This window comes from Schistocerca cancellata, chromosome 6 (genome assembly GCF_023864275.1).
Source record: "Schistocerca cancellata isolate TAMUIC-IGC-003103 chromosome 6, iqSchCanc2.1, whole genome shotgun sequence".
In the NCBI taxonomy this organism is placed as follows: Eukaryota; Metazoa; Arthropoda; class Insecta; order Orthoptera; family Acrididae; genus Schistocerca; species Schistocerca cancellata.
Genome location: NC_064631.1, coordinates 582849375 through 582873988, shown reverse-complemented (window position 1 = coordinate 582873988; position 24614 = coordinate 582849375). Strand labels below are relative to the sequence as shown.

Sequence of the window (24614 nt, the reverse complement as noted above, 5' to 3'; positions counted from 1 at the left end):
GGATATGAAAGTAGCTAGGATGATAGCAGGTACTAGTAGATGGGAACAATGGCAGGAGGGTGTCCACAATGAGGAAATCAAAGAAAAACTGGGAATGAACTCTACAGATGCAGCAGTCAGGGCGAACAGGCTTAGATGGTGGGATCATGTTACACGCATGGGAGAAGCAAGGTTACCCAAGAGACTCATGAGTTCAGCAGTAGAGGGTAGGAAGAGTCGGGGCAGACCGAGGAGAAGGTACCTGGATTTGGTTAAGAATGATTTTGAAGTAATAGGTTTAACATCAGAAGAGGCACCAATGTTAGCACTGAATAGGGGACCATGGAGGAATTTTATAAGGGGGTTATGCTCCAGATTGAACACTGAAAGGCATAATCAGTCTTAAATGATGATGATGATGATGAGTTGTGGTGGACCTATATAGGTCACCAGAAATGACCGATTCCCATTTTCATAGTTGTAGGTGTTCATGTTGTGGTATCGTCATCTGAGGTTGACCTATGTAGGTCAAGGGAATGTCTGATTTCAATTTTTGTACTTTTAGTTGTGGGTATTGGTGTTTTGGTATGGTCACCTATGGTTGACCTATATTGTTCAAGGGAAGTGTCCGATTCCTGCATATTTTTGTTGGTGTAGCGGAATGCTGTATTTATTTATTTATTTTTACTAGTTTGTCCTCACCCTAAAACCCCCAATTTCCCGCAGTTGTCCCGTTGGTCTGACTGTATTGTTGGTGGAAGATGTTACGTTATGTTATGATATGTTATGTGGTTTATTCATCTCATTACATACAATTTTCAAATCATTTTATTTGATGTACAGGAGACATGTCAAGGCTTACAAAAGAAACTTTTTTCACTTTTTTTTAAAGAGAAATACAAAAGGTTACATTACATTTTACATTTCTAAGTTACAGCTACGCATGTACATAAAATAATACATGTAATACAATCCCTGTGTTCAGATTGTAAAGCTGTCCTCAATGAATTCATCGACAGAATAACAACACTTTTCCATCAGAAGAGTAAAGAGCAATCTTTTCAGTGAACCAATCTCCATTTTAAATATATTACTGCCTTTTATTTTATTGAAAATTTTTAACCCCATATACTCTGGTGTTTGGGCATCAAGTTTTAAACAATGTGTTGGAAGTTTGAAGTTATCTCTGTGGCGAGTGCTGTAGTTGTGGTCAAAACGGAAAGTGTATGTTGATTTCTATATAGGAACACCACCATCTCATATATGTAAAGTGGGGGGATAGATAGTATTTTTAAATTTGTTAACAGTGGTCGACAGGATTGCCGTTTTTTTGCAACACACGTTTCTAATTACTTTCTTTTGTAATACTAGGAGCCTAGTGACATTTGCTGAATTTCCCCAGAAGATTATGCCGTAAAGAATAACTGACTCAAAGTAGCAGTGATAAACTATCATTCTGGTATCCATGTTTGTGGCACCTGACAAAATATACATTGCAAATGCTAAGTTGTTCAGTTTATTTACTAAGCAAACTATGTGTACCTTCCAATTTAAATTTTTGTCAAGATTTAGGCCTAAGAACTTCACATGGTTTGCTTCTGTGATATCCTGATCATTGCAAGTTATCTTTATTTCACTCCTTTTTACTGATTTAGCTTCAAATTGCATCATTTTGGTTTTAGTTACATTTAGTTTTAGTCCATTTTGATAGAACCAAGATTCAAGTTTTTCTAAAGTATTTTTGGCTTTTTCTGGAATATTTTCAGATACCTCATTTTCAATTAGAACTGATGTATCATCATCAGCAAATAAGACTGAATGAACATCAATAGCAAGTGGTAGGTCATTTACATAAAAAGAAACAGATAGGGACCCAATATTGAACCTTGTGGGACTCCTTGGGGAACTGTTTTCCGGTCTGATGAATAATTGGTTCCATTTGAAGTTAAAAATTACTCTGTTTCCTACCTGACAGGTAACAGCTAAACCATTTTAAAGCAGTGTCTCTGATTCCATACATCTGTAATTTGTGGAGGAGTAATGCATGGTTCACTGAATCAAAAGCTTTTGTCAGATCACAGAATATACCTGTGACCTTTCTATCTTTATCTAACGTGGAGCATAGTTTTTGGATAAACTCATTTATAGCATTCACAGTGCTTTTACCCTGTTGGAATCTGAACTGGTTTTAAAAAATTATATCATTTACAGCAAGAAAGTTATTAATTTGTTTTGCTGCAATCTTTTCAAACACTTTAGAGAAGACCGGCAAGAGAGAGAGAGGTCGGTAATTCCCCATATCTTCTGTCGATCCTTTCTTGAATAGAGGTTTGATCTCACCATATTTCAATACCTCTGGAAAGCATCCCTGTTCAAAAGATTGATTTATAATAGTTGACGGTGGTTGGGAAATAATATCGTACACATACTTGAATACTGATGTTGTTATTTCATCCCACCCATGTGAGGTTTTGTTTTTTAGAGACAAATTTCCTTTTCCACATCCCTTTGGGTGATTTTTTCAAATTGTTTAAAAGATGTGTTCTGGCTGTTTTCCAAATTTGTGATGCCCTTATAGAATGTCATATCCACATCCGATCTTACTACATTTAGGAAGAATTCATTGAAACAACTTGACATTTGAACAGGGTTTACTATAATTTCATTTTCATGACTAATTTTCAAAATCTCATTAATTTTTACTTTGGCTCCTAGTTCAGAATGAACAACTGACCACACTGCTTTTGTCTTATTTCTGTGTCCTTGTATGAATTTATTATTTGCCATTTTTTTAGCTGCCACTACAACTTTCCTAAATACAGCTTTATACTGTTTGACATGAATAACAAAAACTGGATTTCTGTTTGATTTTAACTCATTGTGGAGCTCTCTCTTTCTGGCACTAGAGATTTTTATTCCTGTTGTAATCCATTTGAGTTTACCAATAACTTTCTTTTGCTTATATCTACGAGGAAACTATTCATTAAATACCTCTAAGAAACAATTTAAGAATTTGTCATAGTTTATCAAGCTTGAACTATTGTAGTCTACAGGCCAGCTTATTATACTTAATTTACTGCGGAATAAATCCATTTTCCTTTTACTGAGATCCCTTTTTATACACACTTCTGGAGGCTTTAGGTTATTTGCTTTTGGGAGCTCAATAAACAGAGCTGAGTGATCTGAAATACCCTAGTCTAAGCAGTATTTGTGCTTCTTTCCACTGTCAAATTTGTAGTTAGTAATAATATTATCAATGCAGATCACTGATCTGCTGTTTTCCCTAGTGCCTTCAGAAAAATTTAGCTTGGAACCAGATTTCTGAATTAAGTCACGAAATTTTGAGGAATCATTGCTTTCAACTAAGACATTTAAGTTAATGCATTATTTATAGGTATCTTCATGTTTGTTGCCATGTGTATGTAGTGATGTCATAGACACACTTAAAACAGCTACTTCCGGCATATTGATGACATCCTGGGTCAAAGCAGACAGACGGAATCAGACACTTCTGTATCGAAAAGTCTTTCAAACACACTGTAAACTGTGCTTTATCTGAAACCAAAGTTTTTAATGGTTGCTGACTTGCTGGCAGTTTATTGAAAATGTTCCTGAATACTGGACCCCTTTTGGACCAAGGTAAGTGATTTAGGCCTTTATGTAGATTGATGTTCCTATTTCTAGTACTGATATTATGTATTGAGCTATTGGTTGGAAATACTTTTAACAAATTTTATTAAGTAATTAATATACTAGGAAGCAGTGGTTAGGAAGTTCCTTGAACAGGTTCCTACATGATGTTCCTGAATTTGTACCACAAATGATTTTTATTACACGCTTTTACATGCGAAAAACTTTTGCTACGTTTGATGAGTTACCACAGAAAATGCTCCCTTGTGAAATAATAGAGTGAAAATATGTAAGCTTTTCTATATCTATGTCTCCTACATCTAACATCATTCTCACTGTAAATACAGACTTGTTTAGGTGCTTCATCAATTCTGTGGTATGCCCTTCCCAACTGAATTTATTATCGAGTTGTAGTCCCCTTTTCGATCTGCATGTTTTCATATGTTATGAACAGGCTGTAGCTGGAGAAATCTAGCAGTTTCCAAATCTCACATAAAACTTTGATTAGTGTACTCACACTTTCCCCAATACGACTATTTTTTACAGGACAGGAGTAAATGAATCTGTCACATTAAGTATATTTTTCGTTGCCCCTGTTACAAGGCTGTACACTTATTTTATTAAGTGAGCAGCACAAGAAATTAAGCTTCGAATTTAACCTACAGTATTCAGTTTAGATATTACTTCATACTTAAAAATGCACTTTGTTAACATTTTACTTAAACAGTACTGTGGCGAAGTGCCACGTACTTTCTGTTGCAGCTGCGAAGATAATATTTCTAATAGTGACCGATAACCTACAAACATATAATGTGAAACACCAATAATCATTCTAACATCAACTAAAATGTACCCGGAGTTAATTAGCTAAGGTTATGACACGATTCATACAACATTCCTGCCATTTCACACTACTCGCAGTTATACTGATAACTAAACTGATGGATTCCAACTAAGTCGTTATTCAACTGTAGCCCCGTCAGAGTATTCGGTATTCGTTAGCGAAAAATAACTTGACAGTTATTAATAACTGTTAAAATTAACGGTTATCAAAGAATAACTGGAACTGTGATAACGGTTACTTCAGAATAACCGATTGGCCCACCTGTACTTTGTAGTGCCTGCAGTCTGTCCCATGCCACACACGCCAGCTGTTGCCGACCCCAGAAACTGACAATGTTGAAATAAGTGCTACAAACTGGTCTATTATTTCAGCTTATGACTCTTTCTAGTAGAATTTAAATTCTCCAGGAACTATCACTGTTGCTTCTTAACATAATACTCCTTGTGTTTGCTTTAAGACACTAATAGTGGACACTACAGCAACTAATTACCCTCACCATATCCACAATAACAAGAAAACCAGTGTTAAATGTTACACACGCACCCCAAAGCACCTGCTATGGGCTCACATAGAAGAATGATGCTATTGGCTGGAGCATCACGTGCTATATTTCTCCTTACCACTGTGCATTACCCTATCTCACACCTTCTGATGTGCACACCACTTTAGCCACAGGGGCATACTAATTGAGAATGTGTGCTGCCATTGAAGAGTTACTATAGCCACGCTGGGATGTGTCTTCTTACAATGAGATGAACTCATGGATCAGTCTGAAGTGGACAATAAATAGTACAATATTATTTCTGAGGCTTGTAAAGAAATAAATGGCTACCAGCTGACAGATTGGCCAGGTGGCGATGGCCAATCTTTCTTTCTTTTTGGATGGGGGGTGGGGGAGCAGATTTAGGTTCAGGAAAGCAGAAAAGTGAAAAGATAATAGGAATTTCTTTACTAGTAGTTTTGTTCCAGCTGAGAGTGTAGTTCTATATCACTTTCAATTTTTCATGTTTGTCATTGTGAGGTTTTGGTTTCTGTTAGGATTTTCCTGTCGACTTTTGGGACAGAAAATAACATTTCTTCTCTACAGCCTGCAGCCTGTGGGTCATGCAGCCATCGGTTAGTGTTAGGCTGTTGATCTGTCATTCTTCGCAGGTGCCCTTCTGGTGATGCCGGAAGAAAACAAGACATTTCTGGCTGTGCTGGTCCTGTGGTTAACATTGGTATATTGAGTTTTGGAACTAAGAAAGCTGGTGTCATTTCCCCCAACTGGATGAAAGGCTTTGGTATTTAGCTATAGCTGCAATTTTTGGGTACTAGTCATCTCTGCTGTGAAATTAGTTTCTATGTTTACAAAGTTTGATGCCATTTTGTTAGGATAGGGTCTTCAACTTTTTCCAAGCATCTTTATATGAAACATCTTGATACGATAGGCAGTCAAGCATTTCATAGTCCTGGATTTTCTTCTCCTCCTCAAACAACTTAACATGTCAGCAAATGAAGTGATAGTATACTGGGTAGTTTACACATGTAATAGGTCGTCCACTAGGAATGTCTTGAAGTGATGCCCTTTCACACTTCACAGAAGTAGGTCCATTAGAACAGTGGGAGGGCATTAATTCAAAGCTCAGACACCTAAAGTCATTCACTGGTGGGGAAAAATAGTAATACCCTAACTTTATTGGTAAAACTTTTACATCTACGGCCACAATAAATTCACCATTGTCTATTGTATTATCCTTAAGAACTCAGTGAAAGCAAAAATCAAAAAGTACTGCACACTGCTCTAGATTAGTATGCATTTCTTTGTTTCTAACATTAGTATTGATGGAAATCCTCTTGAGTTTGTTGTGAGAAGCGATGTTGACTGGTATATCTCTACATCTGTCACACATGCAAAGTGCCTGTTACTGGATAGCAGTCAAAGTTTTGACCAACAAAGACCTATTTCTCATCATCTCTATTGCAGAAACTTCACTGAACTTATCCTGGAAATATATATATAACTGTAACATGATGTTCCATTCCAATAACTGGGCAAATTATACCTTCATTGCTTTCTGTCAGTTGTTCCATGACATTGCTGCAGATGAGAACGCTACGGCATTGTAAGTATCTGCATCCTTTCTGATTAGACAGCTTTATTGCAATTGCCACTGATGTAGGTGAATCTGATCCACATCACTGTCGATTGTTTGCCTTAATATCACACTCCAATTTGAGACTGTCTCCCTGTGTACCATCCCACCACAGCAAAGGCTACCTGGTAAAGTATCCATTGCCTGGGGCCTCATTACCCTAAACTGGACAGATACATATTCCTCAGCATACATAGGGAGTTTGCAGATTGTGCTTCGCAATGAAACACATACAAAAAGCAGAGCTCAGTTGCAAGGTTTGGGAGTAATATCATCAATATCATTGAATTGCTGTAATAGAGAAATCAAGCAGAGCTAGAAGAATACATGACCATTTTAAGGCTACTATCCAACACCCAGCCACAAACATACACCTGCCACTTGCCTTTTATTTATTATCATGTCATAAAAGTACAAAGTATATAATCAACAAAAAGAAATAAACTGTTGACATCAGTTTATACATTGGTTGACCAGAGATTGGCCATGCCGAATCCATTTGGTGTCGCCCTCATCAGGTCTCTCATGGTGCATGTAGCTGGAGATGAACACACCATTGTAGATGGTTATTAGTCTTTACAGCATCACACTTGAAAAAACTGACTCCACAGGAAGGCCCCACTTCTACAGGATGAGTTAATTGGTAGAATTAGTGTGTGGGTAATACATCTCAAAGACCGAACTATCAAAGTTATTGGCCTTCTCATGGGACACTGCCTTATTGTAGTGCTGACTGAGCAGTCAGAGAGGTTTGCGAGAGGCTGAAGGCTATGGTGGCAGCAGAGCAGTTACTGGCAGGATCACCAAAGCTGAACAGTTCTCACTGTCTCACCCTGATGAAGCATGTCCCACAACACAACATCGCTTCCCACGCCATTTCCATAGTCTTTTTCCTCAGAGCAGGGTGTTACACGATCTATGCTGAAGGGAGTGTGGCATTAAAAATGATGTGTCATGAACAGAACCTCAGGGATAATAACCAGGTGACCTCCCTGAGTAGTCAGCCTTACACCGGTATGCAGCTCCACTAAGGTCGACCTAATTCACCCCCAATACCTGTGGGACCAAAATGTAGAAAGTAGAAACAAATTTAAAAACTGATGGACTTGCTAACTAAAAAAACCCAAACATCACATGATAAACCAATGAAAACCGTTTCTGTAACTGGACTGGGTGACAAGTTCAAGAAGTGGACACTGTCACTGGAAAGTTGGAGCAGATAAAGATTAAAGCCTTGTCTGGGGCTCAGAGGTGGAAACTTCTACAATAAGCAAGAGAAGAAGGCAAAGAGTGGCTTCCTGAATACAAATGGAGGGAATTAAAAGGTCTTGAAACTAAGCCATCCAAAAAAGATAAATTGTCTCAGAGTGAAACAGATTCCTTCTGCAGTACTTCCAAGACACAGCATAAGAGAATGAGGGAGGAATCCACTACACCTACACCCACTTCACAGGATAATTGAAACCCAGAAAAAGTGGAGGCAGGAAACTTTCAGAACTACAGTCTCGATTTTTAGGACTGTGAAAATTCAACAGAGATATTCACTTGGTAATATTATACCATACCAGGATGGCACCCTTTGAAAAGACTGGAGAAATCCAAGTCCAGGCCCCAAGTTTAAAAGGGACTCTCTGGACGAAGGTGCTCTAATCTGTATCTGTGGGGGGATGGAAACTGTAGATTGGCTAAAGGAGATGGTACCCCAAGACATCTCCATGGGAGGATGCAAAGCTGATGGTCAGAATGGCAGAGGAACTCTTCAAGACCATAAAGATATCAATCTGGATACCCCACTACTCAAGGATGATCCCCCAAAGACACTATTCGAGAAAGTATGGGTGCAGAACCAGAAACTCTCAACAGAGGACTGGATAATTGTGTTGTACCTGATGGCCAAACTATCATAGTGGATGTTGGTGAGATACCTCGAAGGAAATACATGAGCAAGACGTAAAACTCTAATCAAATACCTCACATATTACTGTCACATTGATCCCAGGCATCGGACGGAAGTGACAACAGTGACAACAGTGACAAGGCAGTAGCTGGAAGTGAGTAAGGGGGCAACTGCCATCTTCACTCACATTCGGAGAAGACAGGAGGTGAATGTGGCCCTGATCCAGGAAACTTATTTATATTAAGTGGTTGGTGGTATCAAGCCTCACAGGAACTGGAAGTAAGCTGATTTACACCAAAAAGCTAAAAACCTTCAGAACATGCACTTACGTTAAGAATGGGATTTCGCAAATTCCAATGGCAAACTTCTGTTCCAGGGACTTTGTGACCGTGAAGAGGAACCAGCATGAGGAAAGGAGGATGACAGAATTTCTACTGGCCTCAGCTTACTTTCTAAAAGAGAGCAGAACTCTCCCTTCCCAGGAAGCGTGGAGACTGGTAAATAGCTGCTTGCAGCTGAATGGACAGCTATTGGATGGCTGTGATGCCAATGCCCGCAACCTGATGTGAGGAGCAGTGACACCAACAGCAGGGGTGAGTACCTACTTTAAACCTCTAGAGATCTTAACCAGGGTTAAGGAATATAGCTTCAGGAATAGAAGAAGGCAAGAAATTATTGACAAATTTTGGATCCACCTTAATGCTTAATTATGTCACGCAATGGCTTGTGGCAATGAAGCCATCCTCACTTAACCACATGTGTATAAAGTTTGGGGTCAAAATGACAGACCAAGGCTTGCAGGAATCCCAGGAAAACAAACTAGGAATCATATAGGAATTACCTAAATTGATGCTTATCTGAAATTAAAACTCTGATAAGAAATTAAGCAGACTCAGAGGATATGGCAGATTAAGTGACAGCTGCTATCATGACCTCATACTTTGAAACCCAATCACCAAGACATGCAGAAACAGTAATTTAATTAGTTGGAATAATAATTCTGAATTGCAAAGGAAGCAGGTAAGAAGAATGTTCACCTTTGAGGGTGGGACAGACAATGGGTAAACTATCAGGAGGTCTTTGTCAAATACAGTGTTGCTATTAGGCAAGTGAAACAACCTTCCTGGAAGGTATGCTGTGAGAAAGTGGAAGATACAGCTGTCACAGCAAAACTTCATATCTTCACAAAAGTACCAATAAATCCAGTAGGCACACCAAGGAGAGAATGGTGGGTATATAGGGAAATCACATGAGATGCCAGATGTGCTCCTCCAGACTAATTTCCCTCAAGATGCTCTGCCAACAATACAGACCAAGGTACTAGAATAGGTAACCAATGGGAGAACTGGGAATCTGCCAGTGAAGTGCTGACTTCAGAAAAAATCCAGTGGGTGGTGAGAACACTTCAACCATTCAAGTCACCAAGCCCTGATGGAATTCTTCCAGCTCTACAGCAACAAGCAAATGCAAGAGAGGAATAAATCAGACTCCTATGCAGACTATTTAGAGTCAGTCTAGCAGCAGGAGTCATTCTTAATGCCTGGAGGACAGTGACAGTTATTTTCATTCTGAAGCCAGGGTGAATTGATCACACAATTCAGTCTGCCCTCCTTACTTTTAAATACAACAGAAAACTGGTCAATGTGCAAGCTATGGTTAACTGAGGTTCCTCTCAATAAAAGCCAACACAAGCTGGTTTATCAAGGTGAAACAATATTTCATCAAGTTGTAGGGGCGATAGAATAAGCTCTACACTCTCAGGAAATTGCTCTCTGCGTCTTCCTGGATAATGAGGGGGCTTCAATCCAAGGTTAGAGCTGTAGAACAGCCTGGCATTAATACCACTGTATGTAGTTGATTAAGACCATGCTGAGTAGATGAAAGGTACAAGCCACCACAATGGATGTGAAAATGGTGATCAACACCACCAGATGGTGTCCGCAAGGTGGGGTTTGTCCCCACTACTGTGGAACCTAGGGGTAATCAAACTCATTAAGGAGTTAAATGCTAGAGGTTATTTTTCCGAGGAGATGCATATGACTTACTCATAGTAATGCTTCACAAATTTGCAAGTACTGCTAGAAAAATGGCACAATATATAAAACTATTGTAGAAAACAGGATCTCAGTGTCACTCCCAGGAAAAATGTTGCAGTACTATTTACAAGGAAGCAAACTGGAAGCATACTCTTTGATAAAATACTACCAGTAGTGAAATGCCTAAGGGTAACTCTGGAAACAAAAATAACGCAGACCTCTCACATAAGGAATATAAGCTTCACGGAAAAAGGTGCTCTCATGTGCACTTGAAGGACTTGTGGGAAAAACTGGGGTCCAAGCCCAGGAGCACGTACTGGATACATCACTGTAATAAGATTTATAAATTTATGGGGCTACAGTATGGTGGAATAAAGTACAACAAAAGCTGGCTGCTAAGGAGCTTGAGAGCATGCAGATATTGGCTTTCTAGCCATAACATGAGGAATTAGCAGCATACCCAGAGCAGGGATGGAGACCATTCTGAAAATGCCCCCATTACATCTTTGGGTTCCAGTGGAGACAGAGGTGGGCATCAAGATAAAAACTGAAAACCTTTAGGATAGCCAGAATCCCACACTAATATAACACACATGGTAAACATAAGGAATGTTCAGGAAAATAACAACTGACTATACAACAGCTTCCAATTGCTTAAACAAATCTTTCAATGTATAAGGGGCAGTCAAATGAAAATGAACACCAGCCACAATGGGACCATGGAATGGCTCCATTCAAAAACAACCATCACACGTATGACATTTATCCTACTGGGAGGTGAGATGAACAATTCCCATTTTGTAGAATGCAATCAGCTGCTGACAGATCAACAACCGCACATTCTTGCACTTCCTTGTCTATCTGAAACCGATGGCCATGTAAGACTTTCTTCATGTCACTAAAGATGTGAAAATCACATGGTGGAAGATCCAGGCTCTTTGGACAATTTTGTAGTGTTTCCCAACCAAATTGCTGAAGCATAGTCTTCATCTGATTGGTAATGTGGGGGCAGGCATTATCGTGCAACAGGATGATTCCATCAGACAGCATATTAGGCATTTTGACTTTATGGTGCATTGCTATTTCCTCAAAGTTTTTTCATGGCGCTACACATTGATTGTAGTTCCACACTCTAGGAACTTGAAGAGCAGAGGGCGCCAGTAGTCAAGGAAGGTCATCACGATATTGCTCAAACTTGTGTGCACAGCTTTGGATTTCTTTGGCGAGGGAGATGTGAGATGTTTCCCTGTTGGCTTTACCATTTTTCCTTGGTCTGTCAGAATGAAGTCTGACAGAATCATATTGTTGCACAATAACGCCTGCCCCCATACTGCCAACTTGACAAAGGCTATGCTTCAGCAAGTTGGTTGGGAAACACTGCAACATCCTCTGTACAGCCTGGATCTTTCACCGTGTGATATTCAAACCTTTGGCGACCTGTAAAAAGACTAGCCTTGACATTCGTTTTGATCAGACAAGGAAGTGCAAGAGTGGGTGCAGTTGTGGACCCATCAGCGCCCAAATGAATTCTACGAAACGGGAATTGATTACCTCATATCCAAGGGGATAAATGTCTTCGTGCAAATGACAATTACTTTTGAATGGAACCACTCTATGGTCTGGGAGGCAGCAAGTAGAATACTGGAATAAAATTCAAAAACAAAAACATGCTAAGCTAATGACATTGAAATCATATTCTAAGAGAAGTTCTGTAATCTTACGCTCGAACATTAGGCAGATTAAACTCTTAATAGGTTTAATGACTGGCCATGGTAACTTCAGGAAATACAGAACCTGCACACACAGTGGGTGTGAAGAAACTCCTAAGCGCCGACTATGTGATGTGGGATATGAACCTGCACCACATTTAGTCTCCCACTATTAAGCACTGAAGACCAAAAGACAGAAAATATTTGTGTCACTAATTCCTGAAAATATTGTGTCTAACAAAGACCTAGTAAAAGGTCTTCTACAACTATTCACAGGTACTGGCTGGCTTTGCGAGAATGACAGGGGGAGAGAGCCCACAACAAACTTTGTTTTGGCATGGGCAATAAGTAGTTAAAACCACTATTGTTCTGGCTCCCTTATCAAATCACATTATTTATGGATGCAGAAACACAGCACAATCTGGTCACTAAGAAGCCTTTTTATTTGTATCATTATAATGTCATTTTTGTTTGTGACACTGCATTCAGAAAGACATAAATATAATTTTATATGGCATATCTGTACCACTTCAGGCAGGGGGGCTTACCTTCATAGTCTCTGATGTTACTGAATATAGCACATGTTAAAATTCGGGAGTAAGTAAGAAACACACATTTTTTTTTGTTTACTCCAAAAAAAATTCCTGCCCCGAGATACAAGCCTCCAAAGATGACACAGGAACACCATTTTGAAGATGCAAATTTCAGAATTTTTTTTTAAAAATGCTGTATCTCTGTAACAGTTCTAGATACTTTGTTAGAGTTTTTTTATTTTGAAAGATAACTGCTTTATGATTACAATGGTACCCTCCATTTGGACATATCCGCCAAAGTTCTTTTACTGTTGCCTTTTGATTTTTTTATAATTTAAAGAAAATTTTTTTTTCAAAAATGCCAACCCAGAAAAGATGGATTTTTTTCTGTTGATTAGTACCATGTAGTACCGTATTCTCTGTAAAGGAGAGCTTCCACTTTTAAGTTGGACATGTTTTATTTTTAATATTTTTTTTGTCTTCACTGAAGTTATTTCTTATTAATTTCTTTGTTACAATGTTTATTTCTATTGTCTTTGTTGCAGTTATTTCTTTACACTTTCATTGTTGCAGATATTTCTTACACTTTGTTGTAGTTTCTTGTCAATTTCTATGTCGTGGTTGTTCATTGCAGGTTTCTGTATTGTAGTTGTTCAGTGCTAATTTGTTTACTGAAGAGGCTTCTGAGACCATCCAGTGAATTCTGTGTTTTCATGAGGAATTTGCCAGTTAACACAGTTGCAGAGAGTTTTGTGGAAAGGACTATTTGTAATGTCTTCTGACTGGGGCCATAGGAAAGTGAAGTGTACTGACTATTTGCATATCCATAAAAGAGTGATACATAAAGCAAAAGACTTTCTTCAGGTTGGGAATACATATTCTCATTTGAAGACTCTATTTCAAAGTGAAGATGTTTCCAAGGATGACTTTTGTGTTCTAAATGTTTTGACAGAACAACAACAATGATAGTATCTGAACAAGGTGTCTCCACGCTTCCTGGGAAGGGAGAGTTCTGCTCTCTTTTAGAAAGCTTCCACTTTTAAGTTGGACATGTTTTATTTTTAATATTTTTTTTGTCTTCACTGAAGTTATTTCTTATTAATTTCTTTGTTACAATGTTTATTTCTATTGTCTTTGTTGCAGTTATTTCTTTACACTTTCATTGTTGCAGATATTTCTTACACTTTGTTGTAGTTTCTTGTCAATTTCTATGTCGTGGTTGTTCATTGCAGGTTTCTGTATTGTAGTTGTTCAGTGCTAATTTGTTTACTGAAGAGGCTTCTGAGACCATCCAGTGAATTCTGTGTTTTCATGAGGAATTTGCCAGTTAACACAGTTGCAGAGAGTTTTGTGGAAAGGACTATTTGTAATGTCTTCTGACTGGGGCCATAGGAAAGTGAAGTGTACTGACTATTTGCATATCCATAAAAGAGTGATACATAAAGCAAAAGACTTTCTTCAGGTTGGGAATACATATTCTCATTTGAAGACTCTATTTCAAAGTGAAGATGTTTCCAAGGATGACTTTTGTGTTCTAAATGTTTTGACAGAACAACAACAATGATAGTATCTGAACAAGGTGAAGCTTCCCATAGTGCAGATGATGCAGATTTTGCATCAATAGAGGAAGAATTAAATACCCTGAATCAGTCACCTATAGAGTTAGGTGTCAGTCTTGTTAAGAAACTGTGGTCAGTGAAGTTGAGTCATAAGCTCTATACACCAAGAATGCACAGAGAAATACACAACAACAAAACTGACCACACTCTTCAAAGTAGAAATTCCATCTTCAGAAGAAAATGAACCAAAGCACTCCTGCACCTCTTGCCAGGAATTTTTCACAAATATCAATTTAGCTGTTGAATATTGTGCATCCTGCAGTGAAAAGGTGCACTTTTTAACTATTATTCCAGAGACATTTTCAAAGAAAACAATTTTGAACCACATTTAATCAATATCAAAGTACATGGTAGACAAATCAAGAAATATGAGGTGTGTAAAAGGAGTCTTTGGAACACCAGATCCCTATTACGGTCATCCTGTAGAAGCAGCTCAAGTTCAAACAGTGCAGTCATTTTATGTGGAAGATAAATGGGACTGTTCTCGCTAAAGTGCCAACAAAAAAAAGACACTATAACTGTAACAGTTGAAGGTCAAAAAGTTGTGAAAATGAAGAGGTGCACGACTCGCAGTATTAAAGAAACTTTTGCAATTTATAAAAGCAACTATACAACTTCACATACTGGAAGATCAAAATTTTATGCACTACGACCTAATTCGTAGCACCAACAGATGTCTGTTTGTGTGTGTACTGCAAGAATTTTGAACTTTGTGTGGTAACTCTGAAGAACTTACTGGAGCATGTGACATATGACACCTTGGTTGGGCGTGTGAAGTCATTAGTAGTCTGTGACGTAAAGCGAGAGACTTGTTTGTTTCAAGAATGTGGTGACTGCCCTGGAAGGGGAGGACTGTTTTTACAGACATGGCCTGGAAGACATAGCATATAACTGTGCACGAATTACGTATGTGACATGGGAGAAGAATAATCTAATTAAGAAAACTGTTGCCTTTGACATTGCAATGATGAACTTGGTAAATGGTCTGTGAAAGCAGTAACACAATAGGATCTGAAGAAATTTCCGAGATTGATGTCCGAAATACTCCTCTGTGATATAGACAATGGGGAGATTGAGTCAATAATTAGATGACTGAAGACTAAGGAGTCTCATGGTTATAATGGAGTGTCTAGCAGAATGTTTAAGTACTATGCTGCACATGTTAGCCCTGTATTTAGCCATATTTGTAATTTTTCCTTTAGGAATGGTCAGTTTCCTGAGCGATTAAAGTACTCAGTAGTAAAGCCGCTTTATAAAAAGTTTTGCATGACATTTACTTAAAATCAGTGATCAATTCAAATATTTAAGTGTCAATGATGTTTTTACATTTTGTACAGACTAGTATTGCCCAGAATGAGATTGCCCAATCTGACTGTACATTCCTTAACTACAATGACCAACTAACATACCATGAAATTCTTAAAGCACTTAGGATGAGGGTTTTGGAGAAAATAACTTCTACATAACTAACAAATTTCAGACCCTTTCACGTTAATGTATAAATATTTTGTCAGTTTAAGAATTACAAGCATTAGTGTCACAGCTGAAAGTTAGCAGTCCTTCCACTTTATCATTTCTCATGATATTCAACATCCTGTGACAATTCATATTTTCGAAATTAATTTTTAAATTTGCAAAAAGTTACAAATCGCTCAGAAATATGCATGTCTTAATCGTGTCTCATAGTATTGGGAACAAAATAGTGATTGAAAATAAATTCAGGTCTCTACCACTTTTGATTTCTTTACTACAATTTTTCAGTTTTCCCTTTTGTTACGGCATTTTCACCAATACTCTCATTTAGAGGGGTCTGTAGTGTTTTAACAAAACATCAGAATATCAAAATAGAGTGGTTTTGGAGGGATGTCGGTGGAACTCCAGCAAACTCTGAAATCCAGAATGAGATTTTCACTCTGCAGCGGAGTGTGCGCTGATATGAAACTTACTGGCAGATTAAAACTGTGTGCCAGACCGAGACTCGAGCTCCGGACCTTTGCCTTTCACGGGCAAGTGCTCTACCATCTGAGCTACCGAAGCACGACTCACGACCGGTACTCACAGCTTTACTTGCCCACGAAAGGCAAAGGTCCCAAGTTCGAGTCTCGGTCGGGCACACAGTTTTAATCTGCCAGTAAGTTTCATATCAGCGCACACTCCGCTGCAGAGTGAAAATCTCATTCTGGAAACCTCCCCCAGGCTGTGGCTAAGCCATGTCTCCGCAGTATCCTTTCTTTCAGGAGTGCTAGTCCTGCAAGGTTCGCAGGAGAGCTTCTGTAAAGTTTGGAAGGTAGGAGACGAGATACTGGCAGAAGTAAAGCTGTGAGTACCGGTCGTTAGTCGTGCTTCGGTAGCTCAGATGGTAGAGCACTTGCCCGCGAAAGGCAAAGGTCCCAAGTTCGAGTCTCGGTCGGGCACACAGTTTTAATCTGCCAGTAAGTTTCAAACTCTGAAATAGTGATGCGACAAGTTAACTCTTGATCTGTATGATTTGAGATGAAATCATCCTTTCATCTATCAGTGTCAAAATTGAGTCTAACTGTGAAGTTATCAAAACACATGTTACACGTTCAGGTGAACTCAAATTACCTATCTGATAATCCTACCAGCCACATAAATCACTCGTGACAGTTTCAGAATCTTTCACAGAAAGTCTAAGCTCAGTAGCGAGGATCATGCAGTATTAGTTGGAGGTGATTTTAACCTACCAAGTATAGACTGGGATGTCTATGGCTTCATTACAGATGGTATGGACAAGCAGTCTTGTGAAGTACATTTGGACACATTTATCGAAAACTGTCTTGCGCAGTTTGGCAGCCCACACACAATGAAAATAGTTTAGACCTTGTAGCTTCAAACAGGCCTGGTCTTATTGGTGGTATCAGTATAGAGACAGGGATTAGTGATCTGATATCGTAGCGATTGTGTCTACAAAATTAACCAAATCAATCAAGAAGATTAGATGAATAATTCTGCTAGAAAGAGCAGTTACCATCATTCCGCTTAGACAAACAACTGACTTCGAGTAGTTCCCATACGATGGGAGTAGAGAAATCATGGGCAAACTTTAAATAGATTGTAAATCATGCCCTGGAGGAGGATGTGCCAAGTAAATGGATTAAGAACTGAATAGACCCACTACGATTTAATAACAAAATTCATAAATTGCTGAGGAAGCAGAGACTACTGAACTCTTGGTTCAACAAAAGAACAAGCAAATGACAAAAGGCTAAATGTAGTAGAAATTCATATGTCTGTAAGGGCAAGCATTCAACTACCGCCATTGTACCTTAGCAAAAGAGCTTGCCAACAGCCCCTAGAAAATTCTACCACCATGTAAAATTGCTTAACAGGTCAAAGGGTTACAAACATACCATCATTTGACTTTTGTATGCATTCTCATATGAAGATAAGAGGCATCTCTAGGGTAGGCAGTCACCAGGTAGAGAATCCCAATTTAGTTTTACAGACAGTACTCTATGGCATTGGCTCCTAATGAATCTCTTGCTGGGCACTTAATCCTAAGTGACTGGAGAAAGAGCAGGTGTCTTCTGTATATAAGGAAAGTAAAAGAATAGTTCCACAAAATTACTGATAAATAATCTGAACATCGGTTTGGTGCAGAATTTCTGGATATATTCTCAGCTTGGATATAAGTAAATTCCTTGAGACAGAGGAGCTTTATCCACAAATTAGCATGGATTTAGAAGCCATCTCTCATCCTAAACTCAAGATTGGCCTTCTCTCACATGATACGAGGTGTGATTGGAAAGTTTTAAGAATGGATCTGTTACTGCTTACGCGTTTGGCAGACAGGTACACGGAGGGTGAAGAGTGAGTCATTGCCTTGTCCTCAAACGCCTTTTGACAGGAAACTGTGTTTCCTTTATTCAGTTCATTGTGGCAGCTGGTTGAGTGCAGGTCTTTTAGGGCTTGTTGCTGGATTCTGTCTGCGTGAAAATGGACATAAAAATGGAGCAACGAGTTTGTGTGAAATTTTGTTTCTAAACTCATGAAATCAGGTTTGAGACATACAAACTATTAAAAACAGCTTTTGGAGATAATTGTATGAGCCAATCAAATGTTTTTGTCTGTTTCAACAGATCGTGACTTAATGCGCTCTGACCATAGACTTACAATTAGGGAGATAGCTGATGAACTTAATTCAAGTTTCTATGCAGTTCAGTCAATTTTAACTGAAGATCTGAACATGCATCGAGTGTCCGCAAAATTCATTCTAAAAGTGTTTTCAAGTGACCAGAGACAATACTGACTTGAAGTGTGCCAAGAACTGATTAATCGGACTAAAAATGACCCAGATTTGTTAAACAGGGTAATTACAGGTGACAAATTGTGGATATATGGATATGATCCTGAAACCAAAGTGCAGTCTTCGCAGTGGAAGACTCCAGGTTCACCACGATCGAAAAAAGCACGGCAAAGTCGGTCAAAGGGGGAGGCAATGTTGGTAATTTTTTTCGATTTTACGAGCATTGTGCATCATGAATTTACCCCTGGAGGACAGACAATTAACCAGGAATACTACAAATGTGTCCTTAAGCGTTTGCGCAAAAAGGTGCTGAAGAAAAGGCCTGCACTGTGGAAAGACAGGAATTGGGTGCTACACCATGACAATGCTCCAGCTCATCGTGTCTTCTCAATTGTTGAATTTTTTACGAAATTCAAAATTCCTGTGCTTCCACAACCACAATATTCCCCTGATTTGGCCCCTGTGGACTTCTACCTGCTTCCTAAACTTAAATTTCACTGAAAGAGAAGTGATTTGACTCGACTGAAGACATCCAGGTTCCAAATGTGGTAACACTATTGGAGTCGGCTTGTTCAGTCAGAAGGGGACTATTTTGAAGGAGATGCATCACAGTAACATGTAAGTACCACAATTGTACAATTACAAGCCCATTCTTAAAACTTTCCAATCACACCTCATATCCTGCAAAGAGCAACAGGCAGATCCCATAATCCTAGATTTCTGGAAAGCATCTGATCTGGGGCCCCACTGCAGACTGTTAACGAATGTATACGTATACAGTACACTGTCCTTGACAGAGAGTGTTCATCAGATCAGGAGTAATGTCAGAAGTACCCTAGGAAACTCTGACAGGAACGCTCTTATTCTCTATATACTAAATGATCTGACGGATAGGGTGAATGGCAATCTGTGAATGTTTGCTGATGACGCTGTGCTGTATGGAAAGGTTTAATCACTGAGTGACTGTAGGATAATACAAAATGTCTTAAGACAAAATTTCTAGTTGGTGTGATGAATGGCAGTCTGCTCTAAATGTAATAAGCTGTAAGTTAATGCAGATGAGTAGGTAAAACAATCAAATAACATTTGACTACAGCATTAGTAGTATATTGCTTGACACAGACACGTCGGTTAAATATCTAGGTGACAGGAAAAGAGTGTGTAAGGATGGTATTAGGGAAGGCAAATGATTGACTTCAGATTATTGGGAGAATTTTAGTAAAGTGCAGTTCATCTGTAAAGGACACTGCATATAGAACATAACTGCATCCCATTCTTGAACACAGTTCAAGTGTTTGGAATTCGCGGCCAGTCGGATTAAAAGAAGACACTGAAGCAATTTACAGATGGGCTGCAAGACTTGTTACTGGTAGGTTTGAACAACACATGAGTATTATGGAGATGCTTTGTTAACTCAAGTGGAACTCCCTGGAGGGAAGATGATGATCTTTTCATGGAGGTCTATTGAGATAATTTAGAGAACCATCCTAAGAAGCTGACTGCAGAACAATTCTACTGCTGCCCATGTAAATTTTGTGTAAGGACTATGCGGACCAAGGCCATGCACCAAATGGTGTCTTGCAAACTATGTTTGTAGATGTACTTGCCCCACCCAACAAGGTGAGTAATCTTTTTTTTTTTTTACTCCCACATTATGCACATTCTACCAGGACTTTCCTTACAAATCTCAAACTGTATTATACAGATTACACTTATGAATCAAACTTATTACAAGGTCCATCATTTGGGATGTGTGAGAACAAAACGCATTGAATTAACAAGGTTTAATGCGCTGCAAATCAGCAAAATTTTGGTATCGTAATAAGATGGGCCCACAGTAGGATGGAGGGTTCATATAAGCACAATCAATGTGGGGTCAATAAAGGGCCGCTGATCCCTACAAGAAGTAGAGTTGTGGTCTCCTGTATTGCTCTAAGTTAGTTGCTGGTAGCCAGAGCACACTATTCCCTATTACAAGCTCCACAAATAAAGGTACAGTGTTGTCTGTTGACAAGAGTGAAAATCTAGAATAGGGTCAGTGGTGTACTTACATGTTACATGCACAAGTGTTGTCAGCACTTGCAATGAGATATGATGGGAACAAAGGAAGCTGTGCCTGCAGTCTGTGTTACGCAGCCAACGAGAAAGCAGCAGGCAGCCGACGTGCGTCAAAGTAATACATTCAGAAGAAAGAGTGAAACATTGCTGTAAACGAGGATTTTAAATTTAAATGCTCCTTGTTTGAGTCACAGCTATTTAAACTGTGCTACTATCTGCAAACTAAGGGCAGTGTCACAAGCTATGATACATTTGAAAAAGCAGCGAAAATTTCTCTGCTCTTTACTGCTACACAATTGATCTGTGTGAGCACACTGTGTAAGTGGATCAGTGTTTTTTAATCAAATCTGGAAGGAAGTAGGTGGAGCAATGCTTTTAATTAAATGATGCGACAAAGTAGGTGGATCAATGTTTATTAATATATCAAACATCTGACTATTATGAACAAACACTGATCCCCTTGCCATCTCCCTCAATTTAATTAAGAAGCATTGATCCCTTAATCAGTGTGCTCACGCAGATCAATTGTGTAGTGACTGTACCACCACATTTGATACATTTTCATTTCTATGCAATTAATCCATGAGAGGGGCACCACAAGGCGATGTTGCAGTGCAGAACTATATAACTTTACAGCACTTGCTGCCATAATAAAAAAATATTTTTTCTTCAAACTCACTAATACACTGAAAAACGGCAAACAAGACAATGGTTTCAATTTCAGTACTAGATATACGTCATCTCTCTTCTCATCTCTCACTGGTTATGTAAAAAATTTATCCCACTGGCTACACAAAACTGACATGTTGCCAACCTATGAGAAGCGCACAATCCACTGTAGAGTGAAAATTTCATTCTAGAAACATCCCCAAGGCTGTGGCTAATAAGCCATGTCTCCGCAATATCCTTTCTTCCAGGAGAGCTAGTTCTACAAGTTTAGCAGGAGAGCTTCTGTGAAGTTTGGAAAGTAGGAGACGAGGTACTGGCGGAATTAAAGCTGTGAGGACTGGGCGTGAGTCGTGCACAGGTAGCTCAGTTGGCAGAGCACTTGCCCGTGAAAGGCAAAGGTCCTGAGTTCGAATCTCGGCCCGGCACACAGTTTTAATCTGACAGTAAGTTTCATATCAGCGCACACTCCGCTTTAGAGTGAAAATTTCATTCTTGAGTATGTGATCTTTGAGGAGGAGATCTGGACACGGCTGTTCAGTCTGAGCCAAGATAAGTGCATCACATTTGTTTTATTAGGAGAAAATTGAAAATCAAGGGTAAGAGCCCAGGACTGAGCTCGCCTTACAGAACCTTGCAATCAATGCCCCTCACAATTTGTGTTTTACAAGGTGTAATAAACACCAAAGTTACCAACATAAAAATGAAGGGAGACAAGTGTCAGTTTCAGAAAAGCCGCTTATCACAATTAAGAAGGAAACAACACTCACCACAAATTCCACATCTTTTATATGAAGGGTACAACAGGAGGTGCCAATTGGACTTGAAGACATAAATATGACTGATTGTAATAAAACTTAAACAGAAGTGGGGTGTGCCGTATAGACAGACAGATTGATAGTAGGTGAACCATGGAAGACAAAGAACAAACTGAAGCATTAACAGAAGGTAAGTAGATGGTATTAGAAAACATACCAAAGCAACACAGATGTTTATTGCTGGACGCCACAAAACATGGAAAAGTCTGAAAGATTACTTGTAATGAATGTCATGTGTCCGATTGTGACAACGATAACTTTTTCATTTTGTATATCAATGTCATGTCACTTTTTGTTGCACAATGGAACAAAAAATCACCCTTACTTATTACTGGCTTGTCATCAAAGCCTCTGATGGCTGTCCCAGTATTAGAGAGTATCTGTGAAAATTACATAATGTAAAACTGAAATATAGTTTCCGATATAGCAACTCTACAATATTTAGGTATCTATCCCACACATACATGGTAGAATTTATATAAATCTAAGTTATCCACATCTTTAGCGTGGCCCGTGGACTTGGCTAGGTTGAAAGGTGACATTTTGACTGAGCTGGCAACACCAATGAATGTGAATACAGAATCTTAGTTGTGGTACATACTGTTCAGTAGCATGCCCCAAGACCTACATTAGGTTAGATGGTGACAGTCTGGTTGCATTTTGCCAAACTGGTATTAAAGGCTTCAGTTAAAACTTGCTTTCAACATACATCATTTGAGAGAGAAACATTCGCAACACTTGACTGAATGTAAAATTAGTACAAAACTCACAACATGAGCGTATTAAACTTCGTGTACTTTTAGACTTTTACTAGGAGCAAATCAACTGAAAAAGGTATTAACATATTTAATACATCAAAATGACACACTTTTTCAGCAACAGATATTATAATATCAGAACTTTACACACAGTACACACACAACCTACCATTCATTCAGTGAAATTTTCTAAATATTTCAGTGATCACAAATTCTATATCACTCACACAGCAAGGCCACAGAGTTCATGTAAATTTTAATTTTATCAGTCATACGTATGGATGACTTTCAGATTGACATTTCCTACACAATTCCAGGCACCAAACTATAAAGGATTAATGTAACAAATACTGATGCGTAGGCAAGTAGATATTAATATTCTTACTAAATCTTTTTGAGAATTATATTCCTCACTTCACCAAGAATATACTCACTTTGCGAGCTTTTTCTACTGCAGCTTCTGCTTCCCAACCGTAATAATGAGTTCGTGAATGTGGATTCCCGTAATAGCATGTCATATACGGCAGCATTGCATCTAACACTCGTGGATCCTACAAGAAACAAATCAATATTAATGTTTTTTTAAACATTTCTTAGCGACCCGCAGAATAAGATATACTCACCATTGGTGTTGTAGCTTGTGCGTCCAGATAAAGAGGGCGTTTGGCAGGAGCAAGTTCTTCGCAGAAAATCACAAAATGCTAGTTAGTACTTCACAGGGCGACTCACGTAAACACAAAGAAATGTGTTAAGTACAAATGCATTTGCGTACACACTTTGTTTCACAATTTCTAAATGCAGAAGAGTAACGAAAACAGCCGAACATGAATTAAAACTTTCGGCTAAAAAATTACTAATATACGTTTATCACTTTCGAATGATGTAATCCGAATGTTAAAAAAGCATATTCTAGAAGAGTAACATAAAATGACGAACAACCTTTACCAATACAATAACAATTCAAACCAACAAATTGTATTTTGGCGCATCTTAAGAATTGTGGTAAACAACAATTTGGCACTTGTGTGCTGGAGTGTTATAATATAACCACAAATAATCCACAATTACCTTTTCTGCTTGCAGCTGTCAGAGCCCTACTAATTTGCAAAATTGAATTCCCGCATCGTACATCTTTCAGGAATGCTTGTCGTATATCACAGGAAAATACCGCTAACAGGGGTACGTTAGTTACATTTCGAAGTCCAATCATTTTCTACGTGATATGAATCGATCACAGAGTCATTATTCGCAAGAAATTTTGTATGTTTATGTTACTGACGCAATATTCTGATCTTGCGTACAACTCGCTCTCTCAACCGTGTCACGCGACAACCAAAATATTCACAAAGATCCTACACTAGAGGTGGCAAAAAATAACATAACTGATAGAAATAACCGGTTACTAAAAAGTAACAGTTACTGCAATAACCGTTCCTCTGATACAGGCAGTTATTTCAATAACTGCCTAGTGTCAACAGTGCCTCACGCCATCTGTTGACGAAAGATCGTACTACGCTTTCCCGTCAACTCATCGGAGGTCTGGTTACGAATGAAGGAGAGGGATAGACCATTTGGAACGCGTTCTACAGGCCATGGGAATAACTGTGAGACGGCGCGCTATCTGTTGATAAGAACTGTGTACTATATCGTGTACCTTCGTTACTT

At 38.7% G+C, this 24614-nt stretch overlaps 1 protein-coding gene across 1 annotated transcript in view; it reads right to left on the bottom strand.

The window, feature by feature from the left end:
* Window positions 1-24301, bottom strand: part of LOC126191438 (cysteine desulfurase, mitochondrial-like) — a 134701-nt gene extending 110400 nt beyond the window's left edge. The window contains exons 1-3 of the mRNA XM_049932314.1: window positions 24018-24301; window positions 23573-23628; window positions 23384-23500 (exon numbers count right to left, since the gene is read on the bottom strand). Of these exons, the coding sequence (XP_049788271.1) occupies window positions 23384-23500; window positions 23573-23628; window positions 24018-24159 (315 nt within the window). The 5' untranslated portion in view covers window positions 24160-24301. The remainder of the gene's footprint in view (window positions 1-23383; window positions 23501-23572; window positions 23629-24017) is intronic.
* Window positions 24302-24614: the final 313 nt, after the last annotated feature.